Source organism: Daucus carota, chromosome 2, assembly GCF_001625215.2.
Source record: "Daucus carota subsp. sativus chromosome 2, DH1 v3.0, whole genome shotgun sequence".
Taxonomy (NCBI): domain Eukaryota; kingdom Viridiplantae; phylum Streptophyta; class Magnoliopsida; order Apiales; family Apiaceae; genus Daucus; species Daucus carota.
Window position 1 is genome coordinate 32,704,577 of NC_030382.2, and position 24,323 is coordinate 32,728,899.

General features: G+C 32.8%; 2 protein-coding genes across 2 annotated transcripts; one reads left to right on the top strand and one right to left on the bottom strand.

The window, feature by feature from the left end:
* Positions 1-4,945: 4,945 nt before the first annotated feature.
* LOC108207387 (uncharacterized) lies at positions 4,946-6,073 on the bottom strand. The gene has a single exon (XM_017377838.2). The coding sequence runs from the start codon at positions 6,071-6,073 to the stop codon at positions 4,946-4,948; it is 1,128 nt and encodes a 375-aa protein (XP_017233327.2).
* An 11,601-nt stretch (positions 6,074-17,674) lies between these two features.
* LOC108206102 (protein cornichon homolog 4-like) lies at positions 17,675-21,330 on the top strand. The gene is made up of 5 exons (XM_017376294.2): positions 17,675-17,719; positions 17,873-17,966; positions 19,803-19,984; positions 20,507-20,629; positions 20,756-21,330. The coding sequence occupies exons 2-5, from the start codon at positions 17,895-17,897 to the stop codon at positions 20,790-20,792; spliced, it is 414 nt and encodes a 137-aa protein (XP_017231783.1). The 5' UTR covers positions 17,675-17,719; positions 17,873-17,894; the 3' UTR covers positions 20,793-21,330.
* The last annotated feature ends 2,993 nt before the right edge of the window (positions 21,331-24,323 follow it).

Consider the following 24,323-nt stretch of genomic DNA (forward strand, 5'->3'; position numbering starts at 1 on the left):
AGATGCTTCTAGGGGTTCCTTGCCTGGCCTCCTACTTGCACCTATAATTAATAGTATCCTCGTCACTAACTACCCTTTCGCGTATAAATGTATATACATATATATATATAAATAAATATATATACATATATATTAAATATACACTTAAACTTAATTAAAACAAGTAACATAATCATCAAGTAATGCACATAACAAGTAAAGCATGGCATTTAGTTACTTAACTTATATTACTTAATATCTCTAATTATTCCTAAGTCAATTAAGCATTTAATCAAGTAGCACATAAGGTCTAAGACCAATACCTCCTAACCATACTCTACTGACCTCAAATTAACAAATTAATAGTAAGGCACACTTGTGCCCCACTACTCAAGACTTACAAGTGAAGTGCAACTTAAGTGACTCACTAGTATGCTTACCTTGGCGACACTTGGAGTGCCTTGGTAAAAGAATGCATCTACACTAAGTGAATTGACTTAAACTAACTTGAACTCTCTAATATGACTTAAAACTAACTCATGAACTCAATATGAGGTCAAGGCCTCACTGATGACACACTAAAATGCAATGCACCCTAAGTTGGTACTAGAATGTGACTCCATGTGTGACACTTGTGTTCTTTAGTGGAAATGAGGCATCTCCACATAGGGTATTGACTCCAAACCAATTTCTAAAGGTTGACACAATCTTAAACTAATATTATGGAGTGGTGTGACTCAAAGGCCTTGCCTATATAGGTCCTTAAAAACTAGTGTACCAAAGTGACCATTCTGCCTTGGCAGTTTGGCACCTCTTAGGGGTTTTGGCAAAAACAAGTGTTTCTACTATGTGCATTGGTGAAATTGTGACTCCTCTGGATACTTAAGACTTAAATCTAAGTTGTGCACTTGGAATGACACTAAGGCCTTGCTCAGGCCTCCTTGGGCCTCTAAACAAAATTGGCACAGAGCACCCTGCCCTGCTGTGGGGACTGCCATGAACTTTCCAACTTGAGACTCACTAAACTCACTCACTACACCAATCCAATGACTCAAATAGCTTCCTAATACTTTCCTAAGCTCATCTAAATCAAGGCTCCATGAGGGCCTCATCATTGACAAGGTGTTAACCACTCAAGGATACAATTAATCCTAAAGTGCCCTGTTCTGCCCTATACTCAAAGATGTGTGTGTGCATCTATGTAAATGATGGTTTTTATGACTTCTAAGGCTACTGGAGACTTGTATACATCAAGTCCCAACTCCAGGAGACTTGGGCCTATGAGGGCCTAAGCATGACACATCTAATTCTCATGGTTTCTAAGGTGCAAAAATCTGCCATGGTGTGTGTGTGTGTCTCCTTCCACCTTAACACCCTTCAAAACTCCTCAAACCAACAAACCAAGCCACAATCCTATTCTACAATATACATATATCTACTGTCTATCCTCACCAAGCAATATACCACAATTTATAACCATGAAAAATTCAATGCCGAAGTGAAACAATGAACCAAAAACAGAGCAGAATTTTCAGGGAGCATATATGAGCAAATTTCGAGTATATCAACATGGTATTCACATAATAGCTACTGATTATTACTAGATATCATCATACACACCATAAACTATCATTTCAACACTTGAATCATGGCATGCATCACTCAAAATCTCATACAAAACTCAAAGTCATGGCATTTCATTCGGTTTCAACATGCATCACTAGAAACATTTATACAAGCTCTAATTCATGCTATATCATCAAAATAATAGACATGCAAGGACTGAAATCACACCAAAACTTCAGCAAATCATCACACCTTTCGAATATACAAGCAACCAATCTCAAATCATGAATTTCAAAATCATCATCTCACATATATATATGTATACATTCGGCTCCTCATTGGAGTCATTGCCGAATGTGATGATTCAAGAGAATGCACCCTTCAAAACTCCTCAAACCAACAAACCAAGCCACAATCCTATTCTACAATATACATATATCTACTGTCTATCCTCACCAAGCAATATACCACAATTTATAACCATGAAAAATTCAATGCCGAAGTGAAACAATGAACCAAAAACAGAGCAGAATTTTCAGGGAGCATATATGAGCAAATTTCGAGTATATCAACATGGTATTCACATAATAGCTACTGATTATTACTAGATATCATCATACACACCATAAACTATCATTTCAACACTTGAATCATGGCATGCATCACTCAAAATCTCATACAAAACTCAAAGTCATGGCATTTCATTCGGTTTCAACATGCATCACTAGAAACATTTATACAAGCTCTAATTCATGCTATATCATCAAAATAATAGACATGCAAGGACTGAAATCACACCAAAACTTCAGCAAATCATCACACCTTTCGAATATACAAGCAACCAATCTCAAATCATGAATTTCAAAATCATCATCTCACATATATATATGTATACATTCGGCTCCTCATTGGAGTCATTGCCGAATGTGATGATTCAAGAGAATGCCTTGGCCAAATAAGGTTTTAACCTTACCAAAATCATCTCATGATCATCTTTAGGAACCCCCAAAATGGAGACCCTAAGCTCATAAGAACTAAGGCCCCATTACGGCTCCATAATCACATGCAAGCAAAGACTAACCTTGTAATAGAAGATACAAGTGTGGGTGATGAAGTTCTTGGCAAAACAAGCTTGATTCTTGAAGAAAATGAAGAAATCGAAAATGGAGGAGGGTTTAGAGAGAGGAAGCCGAGAGGAGAGGTGAGGGAGATGAGAGAAATGAGAGAGAATGGGTGTGTGTGAGTTTGTGTGGTCAAGTGGGTATACTCAAGTACTTCCACTTTGACTTGACTAGAAAAATGTGAGTGGGTTGTAGAAATGACTAGATTATCCTTCTTCCAAGTGTTAGTGTAAAATGCATGCAAGGGTAATGTAGTCTTTTGATAATTAATAAAAGTGTGATTAAAAGAGTATTAAAAGAAAGAGTTTTGATAATTAAAGTACAAATCGATAAATCATGAAATGAATATCACAAATAATATGAGATTTTAGAAGTTTAATAAAATAGTTTACACAAATTTTGGACAAGGAATGAATTTTAAAAGAAATATTACAAGTGAAGCTCTAATAGTCACATTTCACATAAATATAAAACACGAATATAATACACGTAAAATCTCGAGAAGAATATATATACCAAACGCTATTTTACAAGTTAAAGTTTATCGGCTACTCGCAATTTATCAAATATCACTAAATCGCATATATCTCTATTATTATTTAATCGGGTAGCGACAACGATCACATTTATTAATATAAAGCCAAAACCGTCGCAACTAGTAATATTATTTAATCGCGTAGCAAGAATTATTCGTCAAATAACATATAAGTACATTTTAACGACATACGAAAGTCATGTAACGATAAACGAGTCAAATTCACATAGTTTGAAAATTAAAACACGAAATTTAATATATCACCAAAATGAAATACTGTAATATATATAAGTCAAATATTACAGGCGTTACACTTTTGCCTACTTGGTTAATACCCAACAATACTTCCCATACTTTGTGACCCAATACATACCTTTTATAATAATTGTCACATACAATTATTATCTTTACATATTTTGGATCATCAAAGTCCATACTACCTTGTAATGGGATGATACCTAACAACTAGCATTTACAGAAAGTAGCCTCAAGTACATCAGAGGTCATCGTCTTAATAAATAGGTTGCTCGTGGACTTCACTATCTGAGGATTAATTTCTGCTTCAGTCTGAAGTTTCTGGCTGTGGTATGAAAAATCAGACTTATAATCCGAAACACACACCCATATCTTCCACGTAACAGAGCTTACAGGCTTACAGCATGAACTTAAGAGACTTGGAACAGTGTCGGTACGCTACAAGGCTTGCATGAAGACCATTGCATGTTGGATCTTGATGATACCACTTCAACAGTGTGAGCAGGCATCTTATTATACATGTAATCAGATGAGTTTAAAGTAGTGCAGGAAATATAAGAATGGGTGAACAATCAATCAATACAACTGCAGGTAAGGGCTTGTGTGGAAATTATTACTTATTCTTTTAAAGTAATTTCACTAACGACTTAACTAGATCTTATGTAGTCATTTTGGTTGTAATAGATGGCTGTCACATTTACGACTTTCAATTTATAATTACAGAGACGCAAACTATCACGCTCTAAAGTGAACAGATGGAGAACCAGAAGTAAGAATATCTAAATTGTTAGAATACACTGTGACCCTGGTAAGCGCTCCCCAAATTTTTTTCCGGGTTAATGCTCTATTTCATCACTCTACTGGCCCAAAACTTTCAGTTAGCCTACATCACTCTACTAGCCCAAAACTTTCAGTTAGTCTACCGAGTCAAATTTTTTTTCAGTCAACTGATTGTACCATTAAAACTTTCAAATAGGTCACTCCGTTAGTCTCTGTTAAGTTAGTCTTTGTTAAGTTTTTAACGGGTCAATGCTCTATTTCATCACTCTAGGCGAACAAAATTTTCAGTTGGCCTACTGAGTAAAATACAACTTTACAAGCAACATGGAGAAGATGGTTTTTTTCTCTGAGCTTGCCACATCTGCTTGCCACACTCTTTCTTAGCTGCGCCCTGCACTTGCATTAGTTCATCCAGTTTCATTTTCTCCCGCACTCTTGCATATCTTCACATTTCAGTTACTCATACACAGGGGCGGATCCAGGATTCTAAACCTACTAGGGCTGGAGTTAAAAAAAATTCCACGAATTCAATAAAGAGATAAACAAGTAAACTAGCATATACATGTAAAGCAAAGCCACAAAATTCAGCCATATTATTGAATAATATAGTAACATATGTAAAATGCAAGTAATAACATACTAGTTTCATCAAAAAACAAAAAAAGATTTACTCACATCATTTGAGTTGTACCCGGCGATTCTTTTGAGCTTAAAATTCATCTATCACCTCATCCACATCAATGTTTTCAGCATACTCCCTCTCAATATTAATAAGCATAGAGTCTCTCAAATATTCTTCCTCCATTTTATTTCGAAGACCAGTCTTCATTAATTTCATAGCTGAAAAAACCCTTTCTGTAGTTGCTGTAGAAACAGGAAGTGTCAACACAAGACAAATCAACCTATAAATCAAACTATAGCGCTCTGACTTTCCTGTATCAACCAGTCGTACACATAACTCGGAAAGAGTAGACAAATCCTGAAACTTAGTATGAGTAACCACATCAATCTTGTAGTGATCAAGTTGTAGTTTAAGATGGTACATCTCTTGTTGTCCAAAATCAGCAGGATAAAAGGTAGTAACAAGTGTACAAATATTCTCAATGTCAAACAACCTAAAATTGTTCTTCGGTTCCAAAGATGTACTTAGTCTCAAAAGCTGCACAACATCATCATCGAACCTGTAATGAAGCTCTTCCAACTGAAAATCAATTGCAGAATTAAATATATCATAATGATAATGATGCTCAACGGATATATTATCTCTTTGTCTCACAGAACGAATACCATCCATATAACGAGCATTCATATCTGGTATGTCAATGTCATATTTTTCACACACCGACATGACATAATCCAAAAGAATATCAAAACCTTCATCTCTCAAAGATTGTAACAATTCTTTTATTGTTGCAACTAAATTCATGGCATTCAAAATATCAATTGATTTACTTTGTAAGGCTCGGCAAAGCAACTCTGTAATGCCCATGATCTTATGCATCAAATGTAACACAAATACAAAGTCAAATGATTTCAACGCCTTTAAAGAACCTCTGGATTTTCCACGCATAGAGTTCGAAGAAGTACTACAATTATTGTTACTTTCCAACACAATAATTATTGAACCAAACCTATCAATCAAGCTACAAACACAATTAAAGTGAGAACTCCACCTTGTTGATCCTGGTCGTTGCAAATTCCCAATTTGATTAAGTCCTCGACCAGTCTCACATTCTCCACTAGCCATAAATTTGTCAACCTCTATGCCATGTGCAATCTGTAACTCCAATAAGCGTTTAGAAGAACCAGTAACTATATTCACAACATTAGACAACATTGAAAAGAATTCCCAAATAGAATCTTGTTTCTCAGCAGCCCCAACCAATGCTAGTTATAAACGGTGAGCAAAACAATGTACGTAATAAGCATATGGACAATCTTTAAGAAACAAAGCTTGTAAACCATTAAATGCACCACGCATATTACTAGCACCATCGTATCCCTGACCTCTCATATTATGAATGCTTCAGTTATTCTGTGTGAGAACATCAGAGATTTCTTTCTTAAGAGTTGGTGATGTTGTATCAGCCACATTAACAATATCAAAATAACGCTCCCTAATAACACCATGAACATCAACAAACCGAAGCACAATAGCCATTTGTTCTATATGTGATACATCTATGGCTTCATCAACTAAAATACAGAACTTAGAATCTCCCATCTCATCACGAATTTTATTTCTTACTTTAGAAGCAAGGATATGCAAAATATCTTTTTGTACTTTTGGAGAAGTATACATGCCATTTTTTGGTGCATTTTCCAAAACAACATTTGAGATATCAACACTTAGTCTACCAAAAAATTTAATCATCTCAATAAGATTACCTCTGTTACGAGACGTTGATGATTCATCGTGACCCCGTAATGCACATGCTTGCAAAGTCAAGTATCGAACAGCCTCTATAGTAGCTCTCAAACGCAGTCTATTCTTGTTCACCTCTTCCAAAGATTGACGATTAATGACCTTGTCAATATGCCTTGTAACATTCTTCAACCCTTCAAGAGAATTCACTGCCTTTCTATGTGGGGAATTTAAGCCTCCAATATGTATCAACAAAGGACATCTCTCATTATCATTAACTCTTTTCCAGTTCCTGAATCCATCAATAGTAAATGTATGATGTATCACTTTCAAATAAATAGCACGGAAAACAGAATGCTGCATCTTTAGAAACTGAATACTCTAGCCAAGGCCATGAGTTGAACCAAGATGCTTGAAATCGGCGATGTTGACTTTTATAATCAGTATGTGGATATTGATCTTTGTGTAGTTTAAGTTGAAATGCTCCCAATCTAATGTATTCACGCCTAATGTCATCACGAACATTAGGTGGATACTTCCAAATTGGACAACGAAGACCTGGATCACGTTCAAGAGATGCAAGATCAATAGGATTAGTTGTAGCCGTATTAGTCGCAGTAGCTGGGCCAGGAGCAATAGGAGGAGCACTAGGAGTAGCTGTAGGAGTGGCACTAGGAGTGGCTGTGAGGGGAGCACTAGGAGTAGCTGTAGGAGTGGCACTGGGAGTAGCTGTAGGAGTGGCAGTAGGAGTAGCTGTAGAAGTTGGAGTAGCTGTAGAAAAATAGGATAACAACGTTTTCCTCTTTCGATCTTGACTCCTGCAACAAGTCAAATTTAAATAACTTTAAAAATATTTATCAAACAATATTATAGAATATTATTATAATCACTTTCATTCATTACTAATATTCCGGCCAACGATTACTAACAACTAAGAGCTTGTGTGTTGAACCACTAAGATTATTAAATTTAATTTTCTCACATGGATTCTATCCAAAAAATTTGAATATTATATTAGTCCTGATTTTTGTTTAATGGGACTCACTGGCTCACACACGGCTTAAAATATTGAGGTCTAGATTTTAGGACAGCCAAGGAACATCAAATAATCAATATTCTAATGATCCTGATTAAAAGAATATCTAGATTCTTTTTTCAATATTTTAATTAATTACTCAACATTGTCTTTCATACTAGATTACAATAAGAATTTAAAAAAGAAAAAGATCAGCAATTTACATTGTAGTGAGCCGAGGTAGAGAGTTGAGGAGTCGATTCAAGAAAAACAATCGTCGGATACCAAGCTTTTTCACTTTGGGGGCTTAAACTAATTTTTTTTGTTCCCAGACTCTGAATTCATACACGCGGCCGTGTATGTGTATTTCTCTCTTTTGTTTTCTTAATTGATTTGAAAAGCAGCGGTCCAGAGCAATGTTTCTTGGCCCAATCTTTCTTTCTGGCCCAGTTTTTGTTATTTAAATTTATGTGGGCTGAGCCTAAACTAATATATATATAACTGGGCTGCTTATTTTATCTACCTGGGCTAGATGGTGTTGGGCTATAAAATGTTATGGGAGTTACTGGATTTTGACCTGGGCTGGAGCCAACCCTAGCCCAGCCCATGGTCCGCCACTGCTCATACAACTATCTGATGCAATTGAAAAAAACAGATTTACAGTTCCTTGTGAATTTAAAGTTAAAACATTGAAGATAGTTGTCATGGATGAAGTATTAGCATTGAAAATAAAGTATATGTACAATTGGATTTACAGAACCGTATCATTTTTCTCTCCTTCTATAACCGTTCCACCAATCTTTTTATCTGACCGCCCCTCTAGATGAAGATATGGAATACCTCCTTCTATCTACATAATTCATGCAGCATAATTTTAATATGTAAATTGGTCTATAATCCTACCAAGGAAATTATAGTACTCTAAAAAATTTCTTTGTTTCTCCTGCATGATCTTAGGGCTATTGACAGGAGAACTAGCTGTGTCTCCTAGAGAATCATCATACAAAATTTCTTTGTTTCTTTTCTTTTCTTCTGATCAACCACAAAAGAAGCAGCATCAGAGACCATAGAACAAGCATGAGATCGTCTCTGGTAGACAACAAGGCGACGAATGGGTAAAACTTCTTCAAACGAGTAAACCCCGTTAACAGGAATTGTGTTGGCAGGAGCTTTCCAATCAAGAAACTCAGCCAAATCATGATTAAATGTGCCTTCAGGACGATGAAGCATGTTGTACGCCAGTTTGAAATCTTAAAAACGTGCAACTCTGTTTAAAACATGCAACTCTGTTAACTTTAACGTTAATCCGTTAAAGTCAAAGATTACTTAACGACACTGAAATTTTTTTTTTAATTTAATCTCTTAATTGTAAGTTTTTAGATGCTTAATTATTTAATTGGAAACTTTTTTCACTCGGTAGGCTAAGTGAAAGTTTTAATCGAGTACAGTAATGAAATAGAGTATTAACCCATTTTTTCCCAAACGATGTGTCGAACTCTTATTGAGTGCATTCACTCCAATAATAATAAGACCCCCTTTGTATGCATCAATCACCCAATCACAATTTTCCACCTGTCTGCCACATCATTTGCGAATTTTTTTTGGGTACCTAACATTACCCATTTTATATTATATATTTAAATATACATACATACATACATACATACATACATACATACATACATACATATATATATATATATATATATATATATATATATATATATATATAGATCGGGGTTTACTCCTATGCAAACTAGTAAATACAAACTTAAATGCAAACCAATGCTTTTAAAAATATTGGGAGGTTTGTGGGCTCCGAGAATGGACCCTGAAGTGGGTCTTGGCAAGGCCTAGATTGAGCCTAGTGAATAGGGATGGGTCCTAGTGGGAAGTGAGTGGAGTAAAGTATCGGCTCTTGATCTTGTCTAGAGCCCCTATGGATCCTGTCTGGAGCCTTAGTTCAAATTTCCGGTAATATTTTTTTTTTATCAATTGATGAGTTATAAAATTATTATTATATGAATAAATTTGAAAGATATACATTACGTACGTCATGTATAAGATTGTGCACATTACCGGAAGTTTCCTTTCACATGTCTTTTGTACATAAATATATTTGTCATCATGTAATTAACATATATCACGTATATCAACACTTTTTTTTTATTTGAATGATATATGACCATAAATATAATATATAACATATTATGATTATACATCTTATAGTATTTTTAGTTAAACAAATATTTTATCTAAAAGAGATCGTGATTGAAATCTCATTTCTAATTTTAATTACTGATGCAAGACTCAAATCCACCATAAAATTGAGTAATGCTACATACTTCAAAAAATGTTTATCTCCAAACTTGGGAACATTATAATCTTAAACATTTACTTAAGTTTTACTTCATATTTTAAATCAAACAAATTTTTCAATAAAAATTATAATTAATCACCACATATATTTAAACGCACTGAACATAATTATCATCGTTGTTAAAATTTTAAGATATTTATTAATTTTATTTATAATTAAAAAAAAGTTCACATCTAGTTCAAGATATATAAAATTTGATTAATATAAATATTTCACGCTCAAATTAATTTAAGGACATCTTTCGGGATGAAAAACATAGCATACATTTGTTGTGTTTTTGTTATATTTCAAATAGTTCACATAAAATTTAAATAACACATCATACATTCAATCCGGATAAATCTACTTATTTTTACGAAATATATGACGTCTTTTAGTCAAAACATATGTTTTTGTAAACGTGTGAAGAAAAAAACATGCATTTACAAGAAAAATTATGAAAATTATTTATAAAAATGTGCATGTTATGTACATAGTTATTCTATCATTCATGATTTATAGAATTAATTACATTATTCATCAAGTTTTAACGTGTTACGAAAACAAAATGATAATTATGAGACTACTTTATGTAACTAAAATAAAAAATAGTGAAAAATATATTTACAGAACACGTAAATGAGGTACAGAACATACTAATTCTCCGGTTAACTAGTTCTTATTTGAACCTCAACTTGTGTGTGTGTGTGTGTGTGTGTCTCTTTGTCTGCAAGTGCTCAAATACAAACTAATCTAGTGTACAAACTACAAACCTTAATATGAGCCCCCGGATTAATCTAATCGAATGACTCCCTAGAATTCATCATACTCAACTAATATACACCCTCCCACACATAATTCCATAGAATTCCCTCTATTTTTTGATTTGATTTTTCCCGTCAATCGCTGAGCTTTTTTCAAACTCCGACTTCACTGTATTTTTATTCATCTTTCAATGATCAATTTGCATACGATATGCGCTTATATTTCGATTTGATATTTAGAGATTTATTTTTTAATTTGTGGTTATACTCTGAGAAGGTTTGTACTAGAGTAAGACCCTATATATATATAAATACACGCACAAACACACACATAATAATTGAAATATCATTTGCGAGTCATTTTAGGTGGTATAGAATTTTCAATTATTTAATATTGTTTATTTTATGATAACATAAATTTTATATGATAATATAAATACATATCTCAGGTTTAAGTTTCAATATAAAGATATATATTAGAATATTATTTATGTCTATTGTACAAGGGTTCCGTGATATTTTTATTTTATTAATTAAAAATATCACCATTTTACCTTTTAAAATATGTATCCATAACAAAAAAGTATATTATAAAATGAACACATATCTTAGTTTTAAATTTCAACATGAAAATATATGTTAGAATCGTATTATGAGTGTTGTAAGGAATATTTGTTATTTTTTATTTATTAATAAAAATATCATTAATCTATATCTTAATATCATATGGATCATTCTCAAATAGCATTCTGTTTAACTTCTAAACTAATTAATCATCTTAAGATATCTTTTTTTATCTTATACAAATAAAGATGATGTATGTGTACATGGACCATTCAATTTTCACTAATTGAAAGTTGTTAACTATCTTGATCAGACTCAATTAATTTAATCTTCTACATGCACAAAGACGCAAATATACACTATATAAAGTAATATATTCACTTGTGATAACAACAAACTCACGCACACAGCTTCTTTCCTTCCAAAGCATAGTGCATATCTATCAATTTCATATAAGTAATACACAAGATATGACAATTCACATACCAATTTAACATGTTTCATCCAGTATCAATGTTTTACCGGCACGAACTAACCGCCTCCTCAAACAATCGCAGCTCCGGTTCCGGAGATACCCAAGATTCTAATTCAAATTCTGGTCTTCAGCGTGAAGGGCCTACAACCAAATTACTACAGCATACTGGTTCATCTAATGGAAACAAGGCACTGACGAAAATATTGGTACACGTTAATGTCGAGAGGAGTTTTGGTCCAATACATGTTGTACTACCAGTTGAAGACACCGTTGGGGATTTGATAAAGACAGTAATCAAAGTTTACTTGAAAGAAAATAGAAGGCCACTGTTAGAATATACTGACGCTCGTTGCTTTGATCTTCATTACTCCCAATTCAGCTTGAAATGTAAGTTTGTCAAATAATCAATTGATCTTTGTACATACTTTTAGACCGATTATAGATATTTAAGCAATTATGTGATATATATGACTTGATAGAGTTGAGATGAAGGGTATCGATTAAGAAACATTTAGAAGTAATTTCTTTTTCCCACCTTTGCTTTAGTCAGATACTGTATATACTTGAAGCATACACGGTTAAAATATGGGGACTCTCCATTTATAATCTTGATTATTAATTTTGACATTCACTTGATTTTAATGGCTAGCGGAAAAGGCCTTGACCCTTTAATTATTTCTTGGGAGAGATAGTTCCTAATTCATCACATAAACTCACACTTCTACATATGAACTTATTGCATTTGGGCACAAAAATAAATAAATATTTGTTGAATCTCGTTATAGAGAGGAAAATGGTAGAAACAATGTTGAGGCGTGAGGAATTCAAAGCGTACCTCATAGATGGAACAAAATTTTTAGCAAGCTAGTGTTATGTGAGGATAGTCACACGATAATGATAGACTATGCGTATGCTTCTTTTAAATAAATTCTCAAGCATATACTTTCACAATTTTCGAGAATACAAGGGGCCATAAAAATCAAAGGAACAAGTCAATCTGGTGGGTAAAATAGTGTTATTATGCTTGCAAATTCACCCCTGGTCAAGTAGATGATATGTACATGTACTAACTTTACATATGGGATAAATTTTGTAACAATAATTTCACCCTATATTCTCCATAAGAATAATTTGGGCAATTCATTCATATTTAACTTGTAAGCAAGATAAGCTTCTATTCTCATTAGCACTTCATTACACAAGATAGTTTACTTATTTAGTTGCAACACAATATAATGGATACATGTTTTCTGATAACTGATTAATAAGTTTCTAACTTATGCATGAAGGCTTGAATCCAGAAGAGAAGTTAATAAACTTGGAGTCGAGAAACTTCTTTCTTTACCCGAAGCCTCACAACATGATCAATAGTAGCACTGCCACCACCGATAATTCTTCAACTTGTTCTCATAAAACAAAAGGGACGACAATGATCACCAATGCTGATATTCGTGGACAGAATATTCCATTTCCATGTACTACTTTCATGGATTTCTTGCTTTGAAAGATCAATCATGTATTATCTACAGAATTTTAGTATTTCTAGACCTTTGTATAATAAAATATGCATATTTTTTCTGCTTTATTGTAAATTTTCTATTTTTATAGTATATTTTTCTTAATAGATAATTAAAATGCATATAGACTAAACTATACTTCGAAGTTCAAATAAATTATACATCTTAAGAAAGTGATCGAAAGCATGAATTAGAGTTGGAGAGGGTCAATTTTGATAGATTCCAATTTTGGATAGCAAGCAAATTAGAGTGTAGTTACAGGTAATATGTCTATGATTTGTGTATTGTTATTTTTAATTTTCATAATTTAACAATTTTATAATTAAAAATTCCTATAATTTTGAGTCATGTTTAAAAAAATTTATAAGATATATGTATGTTGCTATTATAAAAATATAAGAATAAAGACATGCATTTGAATAAAACGAAGTAGAAAAACTTTAAAATTCATATTAACAATCTATAAGAAAGTGTATATTTGATGAAACAAAAAATTTAAAGCCAAAAACAAACTAAAGCAGCACAAAGGAAATTGTTTCAAGACTTTAAAAGTAAATTAATTTATTTAGATAATATATAGAAGGACACAACGCTGTTTATGGCCATTTCTGTATGTCCGGATGGTCACGATCGAATCATAACATTCAAGTTCTTCATCTTTGTTGTAACATTTTCAAACATGTTATTAGTTATTACGTTGTAATAGAAATTCAGAAAGGTTATTAATATAAATTTATCTATTTATGCTGAGCGAAAAAATGCTTTACTCGGAACATTTCTTTCATCAACAAAGCTCATGATCAAACACCTTATCAACTACACAAAGGAAAGAAATCAACAATCAACTTTCAAATATTTTTTGGTGCAGCTCTATGTGCTAAGAAACCAACAAGATAATTTGAGAAAATTTGAAACAAAAGTAAATGAAGCAATTTTTGTTGGATATTCTAGGGATAAAGCCTGTAGAGTTTACAACTTGAGAATTAGCATAGTCATGAAATCTGTTCATGACGTATCTGATTACAAGAAAATATATGATCTAATTGATGAAAAATTCCATGAATCTCTCAAGTTTAAAAATGAAGGGGAAGATATACACTATGAAAGTGATGAAGAAATTGTTGAAATCAGTAACAGAGAAGCAAACCAATCAACGGATAATCCATCATCCGTTAAAAATCAAGTTGAGGTATCCATTGATACCTCAAATGAGATATCTGTTGATAATCTACCAAGGACTCCACTATCTTCTAGGAGTCATGACTTCACAAACTCAAGGTGAGCTTCTTAAAGTTAACATTCCATAAACAATGATGAAACAAGCTCTTCAAGGCAAAATCTTCTCCATCAAAGAAAATGGATCAGAGATCACCCTTTTGAGATGATCATTGGTGATGCTAATGCCAAAGTTCAAACAAAGACAACACAAGAAGAATGTATGTATTGTGCATACCTATCTCAAAATGAGCCCAAAATAGTTGAGGAAGCTCTCAAGATGCAGATTGGGTTCTAGCCATGCAAGAAGGACTAAACTAGTTTGAGAGAAACAAAGTGTGAAAACTGTTGCCCAGCCTAAGTGGAGAAGTGTGATAGACACAAAATGGGTATTCAGAAACAAATGATTGAAAATGGTAAAAATGATTGAGAATGGTAGTCATAAGAAACAAAGTATGGTTAGTTGCAAAGGACTATTTACAATCTGAAGAAATAGATTTTGATAAGAGTTTTACTCCAGTTGCAAGACTAGAAGCCATCATCTTCTTGACATATGCTATTCATGCCAATTTCAAAGTGTTCCAGATGGATGTCAAGAGTGTCTTTTTGAATGTGAACTGGAAGAAAAGGTATATGTAAGTCAACTTCCTGGTTTTGAATATCCCGACTTTCCCGAGTATGTTTATTATTTACTAAAAGCACTCTATGGTTTAAAACAAGTACCAAGGACATGGTATGACACTTTGTCTAAGTTTCTTCAAGATAATCATTTTATTAGAGGGATTGCAGATAAACTCTATTTTAAATAAATGGATCTTTTATCTTAGCTCAAATTTAGGTGGATAACATAATCTTTTGGTCTCATGATCGATGAATAATTAGATTTATCATGTAATTTATATGTAACTTGTAAAATTATAATTTATACTTTATGAATTAAATTTGGTTGAGTGAAACATATACAAACTTTAGGTAGATTATGTCTGAGTTCGGCTCAACTCAAATTGCTCTTCGAACAAATAAATTGATGTTCAGCTTCTTTATTATAAAGTTAATTTAACATAATCTTTCATTAAATTTTAAAACTCAGACCGGCTCGATGCATCAAAACAAGAATTCTGTTTAGCTCAGACCAAACTCGTCTCGATTTTATTCATTTACAGTCCAAGCGCTTCACATGGGACGAGAAAGCAAAGAAGGCTAGTAGGTAGGTCGTGTCCATTTCGTGAAAATCAAATGAAAAACTGAGAAATTAAGTAGTTATGTTGTGTCAACTTACTAAGTATGCAATGAGAAAGGGATGAGAGGAAACACTAAAAATAAATTTTATAAAAAAAGAGGATGCACGAGAGATGAGTTAGAACAAGAATTACAGGTGAATGTCGGAGAAACAAAATGAAGTATACCTTTCAAAATGTATGACATAATTGTATAATTCAATTAATTTTAAGAGAAATGAAAGAAGAAACTAAAATTGTAAATATTTTCTCCCATATTCTTCATATAAGCATATAAATCTAATTTTATTCTCTCTTGTTACATTCTATTTAAGCGAACATAATTTTATTATAATGAGTTACACTATCTTCTCCATCTAATACAATAATGAGTTACACTATGATAGATGTTTTGAATGACTGCGAAATTAAATGGATCACTTATTCCGATCCAATGTATCATCCGCATCACTGCGAAATTTTTGGTCTCATTTAAACCACTCAACAGACTAACGGTTGCATTCCGTTAAATCAAATTAAAAAAGCTAACGGTAGCCGCTGAGGCGAAAAAGTAACGGATACTTTTGTTGATCGTGTATTCCACTTCACTTTAATCCCAGTAAATATAAGTGTGTGTATCCGGCGTTGTAGACTTGTACTGAAATTAAAAGCTTAATACAACTTTTTAGTGTTATTAATATAAAATCCTTTATCACATTTTTTTGTATTTGATTTATTTACTTTCTAGTTTTACTAGAATTGAAAGAATCAAGAGCTGCAAAATTTAAAGACAAGTATAAATACTTAAGTTTCAAAAGAACAAGCAAACGAGTAATGTTAAACATCATGGTTCCCTAGACCAAACATAAACATAAACATAACTTCTCTAAAAGATAATTGAAATCAGTGAACATCCACTGCAAAAGAACAAGCATAGTCTTTGTTGTCGTCATCAAGGTCTAGTGCAGCCTCAGGTATCTTTTTGAACTTGAATTGATGTTGCGTTTTAGTTTATTTGTTTAGTTTAAAATTATTTTATTTCTTCATCCACGTAAGCGTCATGTCACTTGAACTTAATGAAAAGAGTTCACTTTAACATCTATTTTGATTTGATTTAACAGCATGCAACCGTTAGTCTGATGAGTGGTTTATGTGAGACCAAAAATTTCGCAGTGATGCGGATTATACATTGGACTGGAATAAGTGATCCAATTGATAATTAACCCAGAAATTTATTATCATTTTTTCACTCATGAATTGTTGTCCAATTTTGTAATTTTAAATATTGATATTGGTATTGCATCGAGATGTTTATAATATAAAATTTATTTTATTCTACAAATATTAATTTTGAATCATTAATATAATTTTTATAGGCCGCCGCAAATTTATTTTATTTTACAAATATTAATTTTGAATCATTAATATAATTTTTATAGATCACCGCAAATTTATTTTATCCTACAAATATTAATTTTGAATCATTAATATAATTTTTATAGGTCGCCGCAACACGCGGCTTCTCAACTAGTTATTAACTAAACTAATATAAAGTAACGGTCTTCGACATGTGAGGTGGCGTACTCTAATATATACAAATTGATTATATTTTAAGATAATATTTTATTATTAGTTAAAATTATTATAAATAAATCATGTTATTTTATAATGATAACCAAAATTTTAATAAAATCCTCATGAAATTTCAAAATTTATAATAAACAATCAGATAAACTGACAGTACATCAGATAATTTAAACAGTATTATGAAAAATGGAAATCGGGCTTAATCAACAAAAATACGAAATAAATATAAATTAAAAATTAATTAAATGATTATCAAATAATTGAAAATTTAATCGGTTAGACAAATTATTAATCACTGATTTCAAGAATAATGAATTTAAGGAGTAAATTATATATTGTCGAATTTTGATATGTTGCGGGGCATTTTAGTCGAGAACTTTCCCGGTGAGATACTCTGGACATCTGGTGCGTTTGTTCTTTGATATTTAATTAACAATTAAAATTTAGTTATTGAGGCAAAAAAATTTGTTAAACTCCTTTCATAATTCTTTTGTTCAAGTTATTTTACAAAAAGTGTTTATTGTTGTAAACATTTATTAATACGTTTTATAAACACAGAAATAAGATTTGCTCATCGAAGATGGGGGATATGATGGCATGGATTCTCTTCTTCTTTATCCTCATAGGTCTTATCATCCTTGTTGTTTATCAGGTCTCTGTTAATCACCTATTTAATTCAATATATATACTCTGTTTGTAAATATTATTGTATCATAAATCTTTATTTGTTATTCACCACTTTTCTTGATTTCCTAATGCATTGTGATCCACTTTACTTGTTTTTCTAATGAATTTTTGAATTATGCTTACATGGGCATCACTAATTTAGGTCTTATATGTATAAAAATGTGTTCTTTTTATTACAGGATGTGTAATTGAAGTAGAAAGATGTAAGCTTTATTGTGCATATGCTTTGTTTGATGTAATTTAGTTCTTGGACTTTTAGTTTTTATTACAGGATGCTTAGTTGAAGTAGAAAGATATGAGCTTTATAGTGCACAGGTTCCAATTGGATGTGATATAGTTCCCAATGTTCTTACTGAAAAGCTTAATTGTACTGATTTTGCATTTTTATACCTGTTTTTAAGGTAGTTGTAAAGGATTTTTCTTGTAGTCCAGTTAAGGAAAGATGCAGGATGGGACTGTCGAAGAGTATAGTGTGAAATATGGGGATTTTGGTGTAGGAGAGAGTGGATCACAACTTCTTAATTCTGACAAAGAACTACACGATTTTTCTTATGTTTATCAGTCCTTCTTTGGACATGTCCTTACTGCCGTTGTACTAGAGTCGAATTCTTGATGTGTTTTGCTATTTTACCAACATTTTCCTCCCCAAAATTTCCAACTTTATTAAATTGTCATTGTTGTATCAACGAATCAACATTTCCCTGAACAAAATGGGACTATGCAGTGGATCACTCTTTAAATATTTTCTCGGTGCAAATTCTAATGTTTCTTGTTCAACGAGTTAAACATGAAAACCGTGTTTCTAATGTGGAGAGAAGGTATCCTATTAGTTGCTCAAGCCTATTCTGTTGAAATAAATATAATAAGGTGACAGTAATCATACATATTTACGTTTAAGTATCATTTGAGGAAAATGTCTGATCCAAGTGGCGAAAATTTGTCTTAGTTTCTGGAGTAGATCTAGTATAAGTTGCTTAAATGGTCTAACTTATGAATGATTTCAGAATGTTATAATTTGCTTATAATGTAAAAGAAATAGCCCTGATGTAAATGTTTGTAGCTTAGCAATTGAGTTTATTTCCAAATTTTTGTCTGTCAATGTGCCCTGTGGATCTTGTGTTTGATGAGAAGAATGACTATCGCTACAAGTATAGTTTTCTGAGAAGTATAGCTGATAATTAACGACCTACGCCATGTTGAACCACTGAAAGGTAGGACCAAGACAGAAGTATACCAAATTCTGATACTCTGTATCCTTCACAAACTTTATCATAAAGATAATTACAGTCTCTCATGTTCATTGCTCTTCCTTCTTTTAACCTTCTCTACCACCAGAATTTCCTTTGCATGTTACATCCCAATCTTCATTCCATCCTTCCAACGAAAATGGAGCCTTCAAGTGCTAAAGACAGATAGGTCTGATTGTGCTAAACTGTGCTACTCAAAATGAGCATGACCAATAAACCTTGTCAGTAAGCTTGACCTATAATTTCACAATGGGCTTCGCTGGTGTCAAGGATATGGTTTATTTGAAAAGTTTGAGTTTTATATCTGACAGTACCCAGACTCTATTAACAAGATGCATTAAAATAATACTCTGTTTTCGTAGTTGTTGGAGGAGGTCCGGTTTTAAGTTTAACTTATTACCGTTTGTTATAAGTTTATCTTTAGCAAATACAGTATCTATGTTAAGTTGTTTCATAATTTGACTGTTAATGCGAAACCTTGGTGTTGCTGTGCTTTTCTCTTTCAGTATTATAAAGGGTCTTATACGAAAGAAACTGACGGGTTTGTTTTTCAGCTAATGTGCTTGTCAGATTTAGAGTTTGATTACATCAATCCTTATGATTCAGCATCGCGAATAAATCAAGTGATTTTTCCAGAGTTTATAACAGAAGGGGTCTTATGTTTTCTCTTCCTAGTAACAGGCCATTGGATAATGTCACTTCTCGCTGTTCCATACTTATACTACAATGTGAGATTGTAAGTGTATTCACTTAGTTTACTTGATATATTCTGTTCGATCTATCTAGATGTATACATAGGTGTATTCTGTAGACATTATAGTTTGTTCTTGTGTTTATCGGCCCAGAAACATTTTAACTAAAACTACGAGCTTTACGTTAACTAAAACTGGATTTTATCTTCACATGCATATATTGTGTTGTCTGATTTGACCACGGTGTAAGGTTGAACATTAGTAACATAATTGTTATAGGCTTTTAGCATGTGCACGCAATCCTTCCTTTCCATTTTCCCACTGTCTGCTACGGTGCTACCCATTTATATACGAAGATATTCAGTATGTTTGCTTGTTTATATGATTTTCAATAAACTAACATTTCAGTGTCTTTACCAACTTGTTCAATCCATTATGGTCAATATGGTGTGTTCCATATTAATAATATTCATAGGTTAATATTTTTGAACAAAGTTGTATTACTTGGATGCATCCATACGGGAGAATTGAGCACATTTTAAAACGTTGCCCTTTTCTGGAATCAGGTACATGCAAAGAGAGCACCTAATTGATGTAACTGAGATATTTAATTTGCTTGATCGGGAAAAAAAGAGACGCCTTTTCAAACTTGGCTATCTTGTGATTCTTCTTTTCCTCTCCTTATTTTGGTATCGTGACAGATTCTTTATATTTCAGATTCTAAACACTAATATACTTGTTTGTAAATTTTAATGATTGAATTTTTTTTGGCTTAAAAAAAAAGGGATCTTTAAGCTTCAGTGCACATGTTACAGGTTGATCTACAGTGCTTTGGAAGATTTTGAGCAATGAGTTGGTGCAAAAGATTTAGCATAAGTTCAGATCTCCAGCTGATCATTACATGGAAATTTTGGTAGGAAGCACAAGACTGTCGGAGGATTGTTGTAACATCTGAGAATAGGAAGTTATAATGTGCTGACGATTTAAGTTTCTATGTTTTTGCTCGCTTTTGGTAGTTTGGAAATTAAACTCCTAGCATTTATTTGAGAAGGGAGGGGGGCAGTGAATGCGGAAAAATTGCCTCAGTTCAGATTGTTTCCTGCAACTGGAGAAAACAGACAGCACCATCTTACTATCTTCACGCTGATGAATCTTTCACTCTACCTCCTCTTACCAAGACCTGGGAATGTTCCTGCAAATTAGTTCTTATTGATTCTTATTGGATATCAATTCATCTTTCTGTAGGCAGCCACTTCCTTCTCAGGAAACCATAGGTGCGGTTTTAAGTCGGTGACAATCTCCTTGAAGGTCTTTACAGGATAGGGAATACTTGGAAAACAACAATTTAAACTCAATATTTGAATTCTAAAGATTTCTTTGAGCTTGAGAATCCTTCCCCCCCCCCCCCCCCCCCCCCCCCCCCCCCCCCCCCCGCGATCATTATTCTAACTACTTTCTGCTTTCTTCTTTACCAGTGTTAATAAATTGCCTAATTTCAAAACACACTCTTTAACTGCAATTCATAATATCAAGGAGTATTTCATTAGTAGTCCAAGATTTCCAACACTTAAATTACATAGTCAGGGATCCACATTCTTCCTTTTTGGTAGCCATGTTTCTGGATTGTTATCTCCCGAATAACCATCTCACTTGGGCCCGGATCCAGTAAGCAAACCCATATTCCTTTGTGGAGTAGGTAAAAAAAATTCAGAAGGGCCATGATAAGTTAAAAGTAGATTCCTTAATTAGAAACTTTATTTTTCATTTGAAATTTTATATAGATAATTTTGAGACTTAAATTTTATTTTATGTGTATTTATTTATTTATTTATTTTTGAAAAGATTTTATGTGTATTTATTACTTATTATTTGTTGCAATTTATTTTAGACCACAGCCAGTTTATTAATATTGATAAATAGAAAAATAAAAAATTATAAAGAATAATGATGATCACAGAGTTATACAATATTTCATTTTTAATATGTTATCATGTATATACAAAAACCCTTTATAATTTGATTTAAAATTTAATATCTAGTTGCCATTTTTTATTGTTTGTGAAATGGAAGGACGGCTAATTTAGACTCTGACTTCTCAAGACATATATTTCCGACCCCTCGCTTTATGAATTTTATATCAAGAATTTAAAGATCAGCTTGTCATTTCTAAGCTAAAGCAGCTAAGTGAAATATTTTGATACTCCACTGGTCCATTATATAACTTTGATTTTTTACACGTATTTTCAAGAAGACCTCATATTTAAAATTAGTGTTTTTCTAAAAAATCTGAATAAAAATTGAAATATCATATTTTTTAAAAAAAATACAAATTTTAGATATATGATGTTAAAAATCAAACTGACTTATATAATGGAGAATGGAGTAGAGGAGGATGTGATCTGTTTGTATTTATAAAACTGAAGAGATTCTCCAGATGTTTGGATAAACATGAGTTGCGTGCAGGCCAGTGTCTGGGAAGTCTAGTCACGCTCAGAATCTATCCCTCCTGCATAAATTCTCACACCAAACCAAAAGCATGAGAGTGAGACCACCCTCTCCAAACCAATGTGGATTCAGACATTTTACTTCCATTCTTCTGTACTACAATAATGCTAAGTGCTAACTACGCACGTAATCCATCAAGTCAACCATTATGTCATCACAACAACTTGTCACACAGGCCCAAGGCATGCAGATGTGCCGGCATTGCAGATTCTCCATTTCAATAAATTAAACAACTCACACTACTATTTTACTAATCATCTATAATCACACTTTTAGCTAACAGGCGTACATATATCCGTTGGAGGTGCTCTTAGTACATAGTTTCTGCGCAGCTTGTCTTGTTTTCTTTGTGCTAGCCAATTATTTCCAGCTGTTAGTCAGCATCCCAAATGTACTCTTTCATAATTACAAATTCAAATTTATATCGAAGAGAATATCTCTTGGTATCATGTATTGTGCTCCCCGATGTTAATCCAAGCTACTAAATCGGATTTATATCGAAGAGAATAATATCATGTATCATGATCCTCGCAAAAAGTCCAAGCTACCTACCAACCTGCCTTTTGTCGTTGCCGAAACCCAGAGATATTTGGTCCTAGTCCTACAAAATTAACGATCAGACCTGCGTAAATTATCTGCAAAACAAAACAGGGTTAACGACAAAAGTGGAATATTCGCCTAGGATTTTCGATAAACAATGTATAATCTTCATTGACCAAAATTTTAACTTAGTCTCTTGATGTTGTTTCCCATTTCCTCTGCGCCGTTGTTTCTTATGACTACTTCACAGCAAACTATCAGCTGGCAGTAACAGTGATTTTTTTGAAGGTATAGACCATAGAGATGCATTAATCGTGATTAACAATTTACATAATTCAAGAATTAACGTAAACGTCAAATATTTTTTATACAGTACTATATTTCATAAGTATGAATAAAAGCATACTCAGATAGCTCTGTTTTAAGGTCTGTCATTTTCTTTGCTTCCTTTCCCGTAACTGTGCTTCACTTCATTGTCCCCTTGTATATACATGGAGCGAAAGACACTTGGTAGTCTTCCAATATTAATAGTAATATTCAATTTTAATATCATGTAAATTAGTTTATAAAATTAAAAAAAATTATTAATGAATTTTGAAATTGCTATCCAGTCTGGATTGTGTCAAACTTCTGATCTGAGTCCTTCAAAAACATGTTGAATATAATATGATTCTCATAAGTCCTCCACCCAATATAAATTGATCAATTAACATGATATTAAAATTCAAGTCTGAACTCTAATAGTGTGTTGAGTGAAACATAACCACTGCCCAAAAACAACCCAAAAATAGCCAATCCTGTATCCGTTGACTTGTTGCATATGTAATACAGGTGTCTATGAAGAAAACTAGTGAATAAGAACAAGATTTCCACCCAAGATCTTGCTTTATGCTAATTATGTCGGTCTAAATCAAGGATTAGAAACCAGTGTCAATAGTTTTGGTGAAGGCACTTGCATATAAGCCTCTGTCTTGCTGGAACTGTGTGATACCAGATGCTTGCTCAGTTCATACAAGTATTGATTCTCTATAGACAGTGGTGGAAAGCAGGACATGTTTGAACAAATATCTAGATTCCTATAAGTCTTTTAGAATCGTGTCCACAACTCATTTCTTATGTTACATCGAACATTTGAACTTTTTAAAGAGTTCAACTTCCAGTTTTTCGCCTACCAGTGCCAACCAAACAATATCACCAATTCCGAAATTCAACTGCTTTGTATTCGATGAATACAAAGTTCAGGATACATGGAACCCAACCCCTACATGTATATCGACCAAACACACTCTAATTATGCTACACAATAGTGGTGAAACACACACACACACACACACGTCG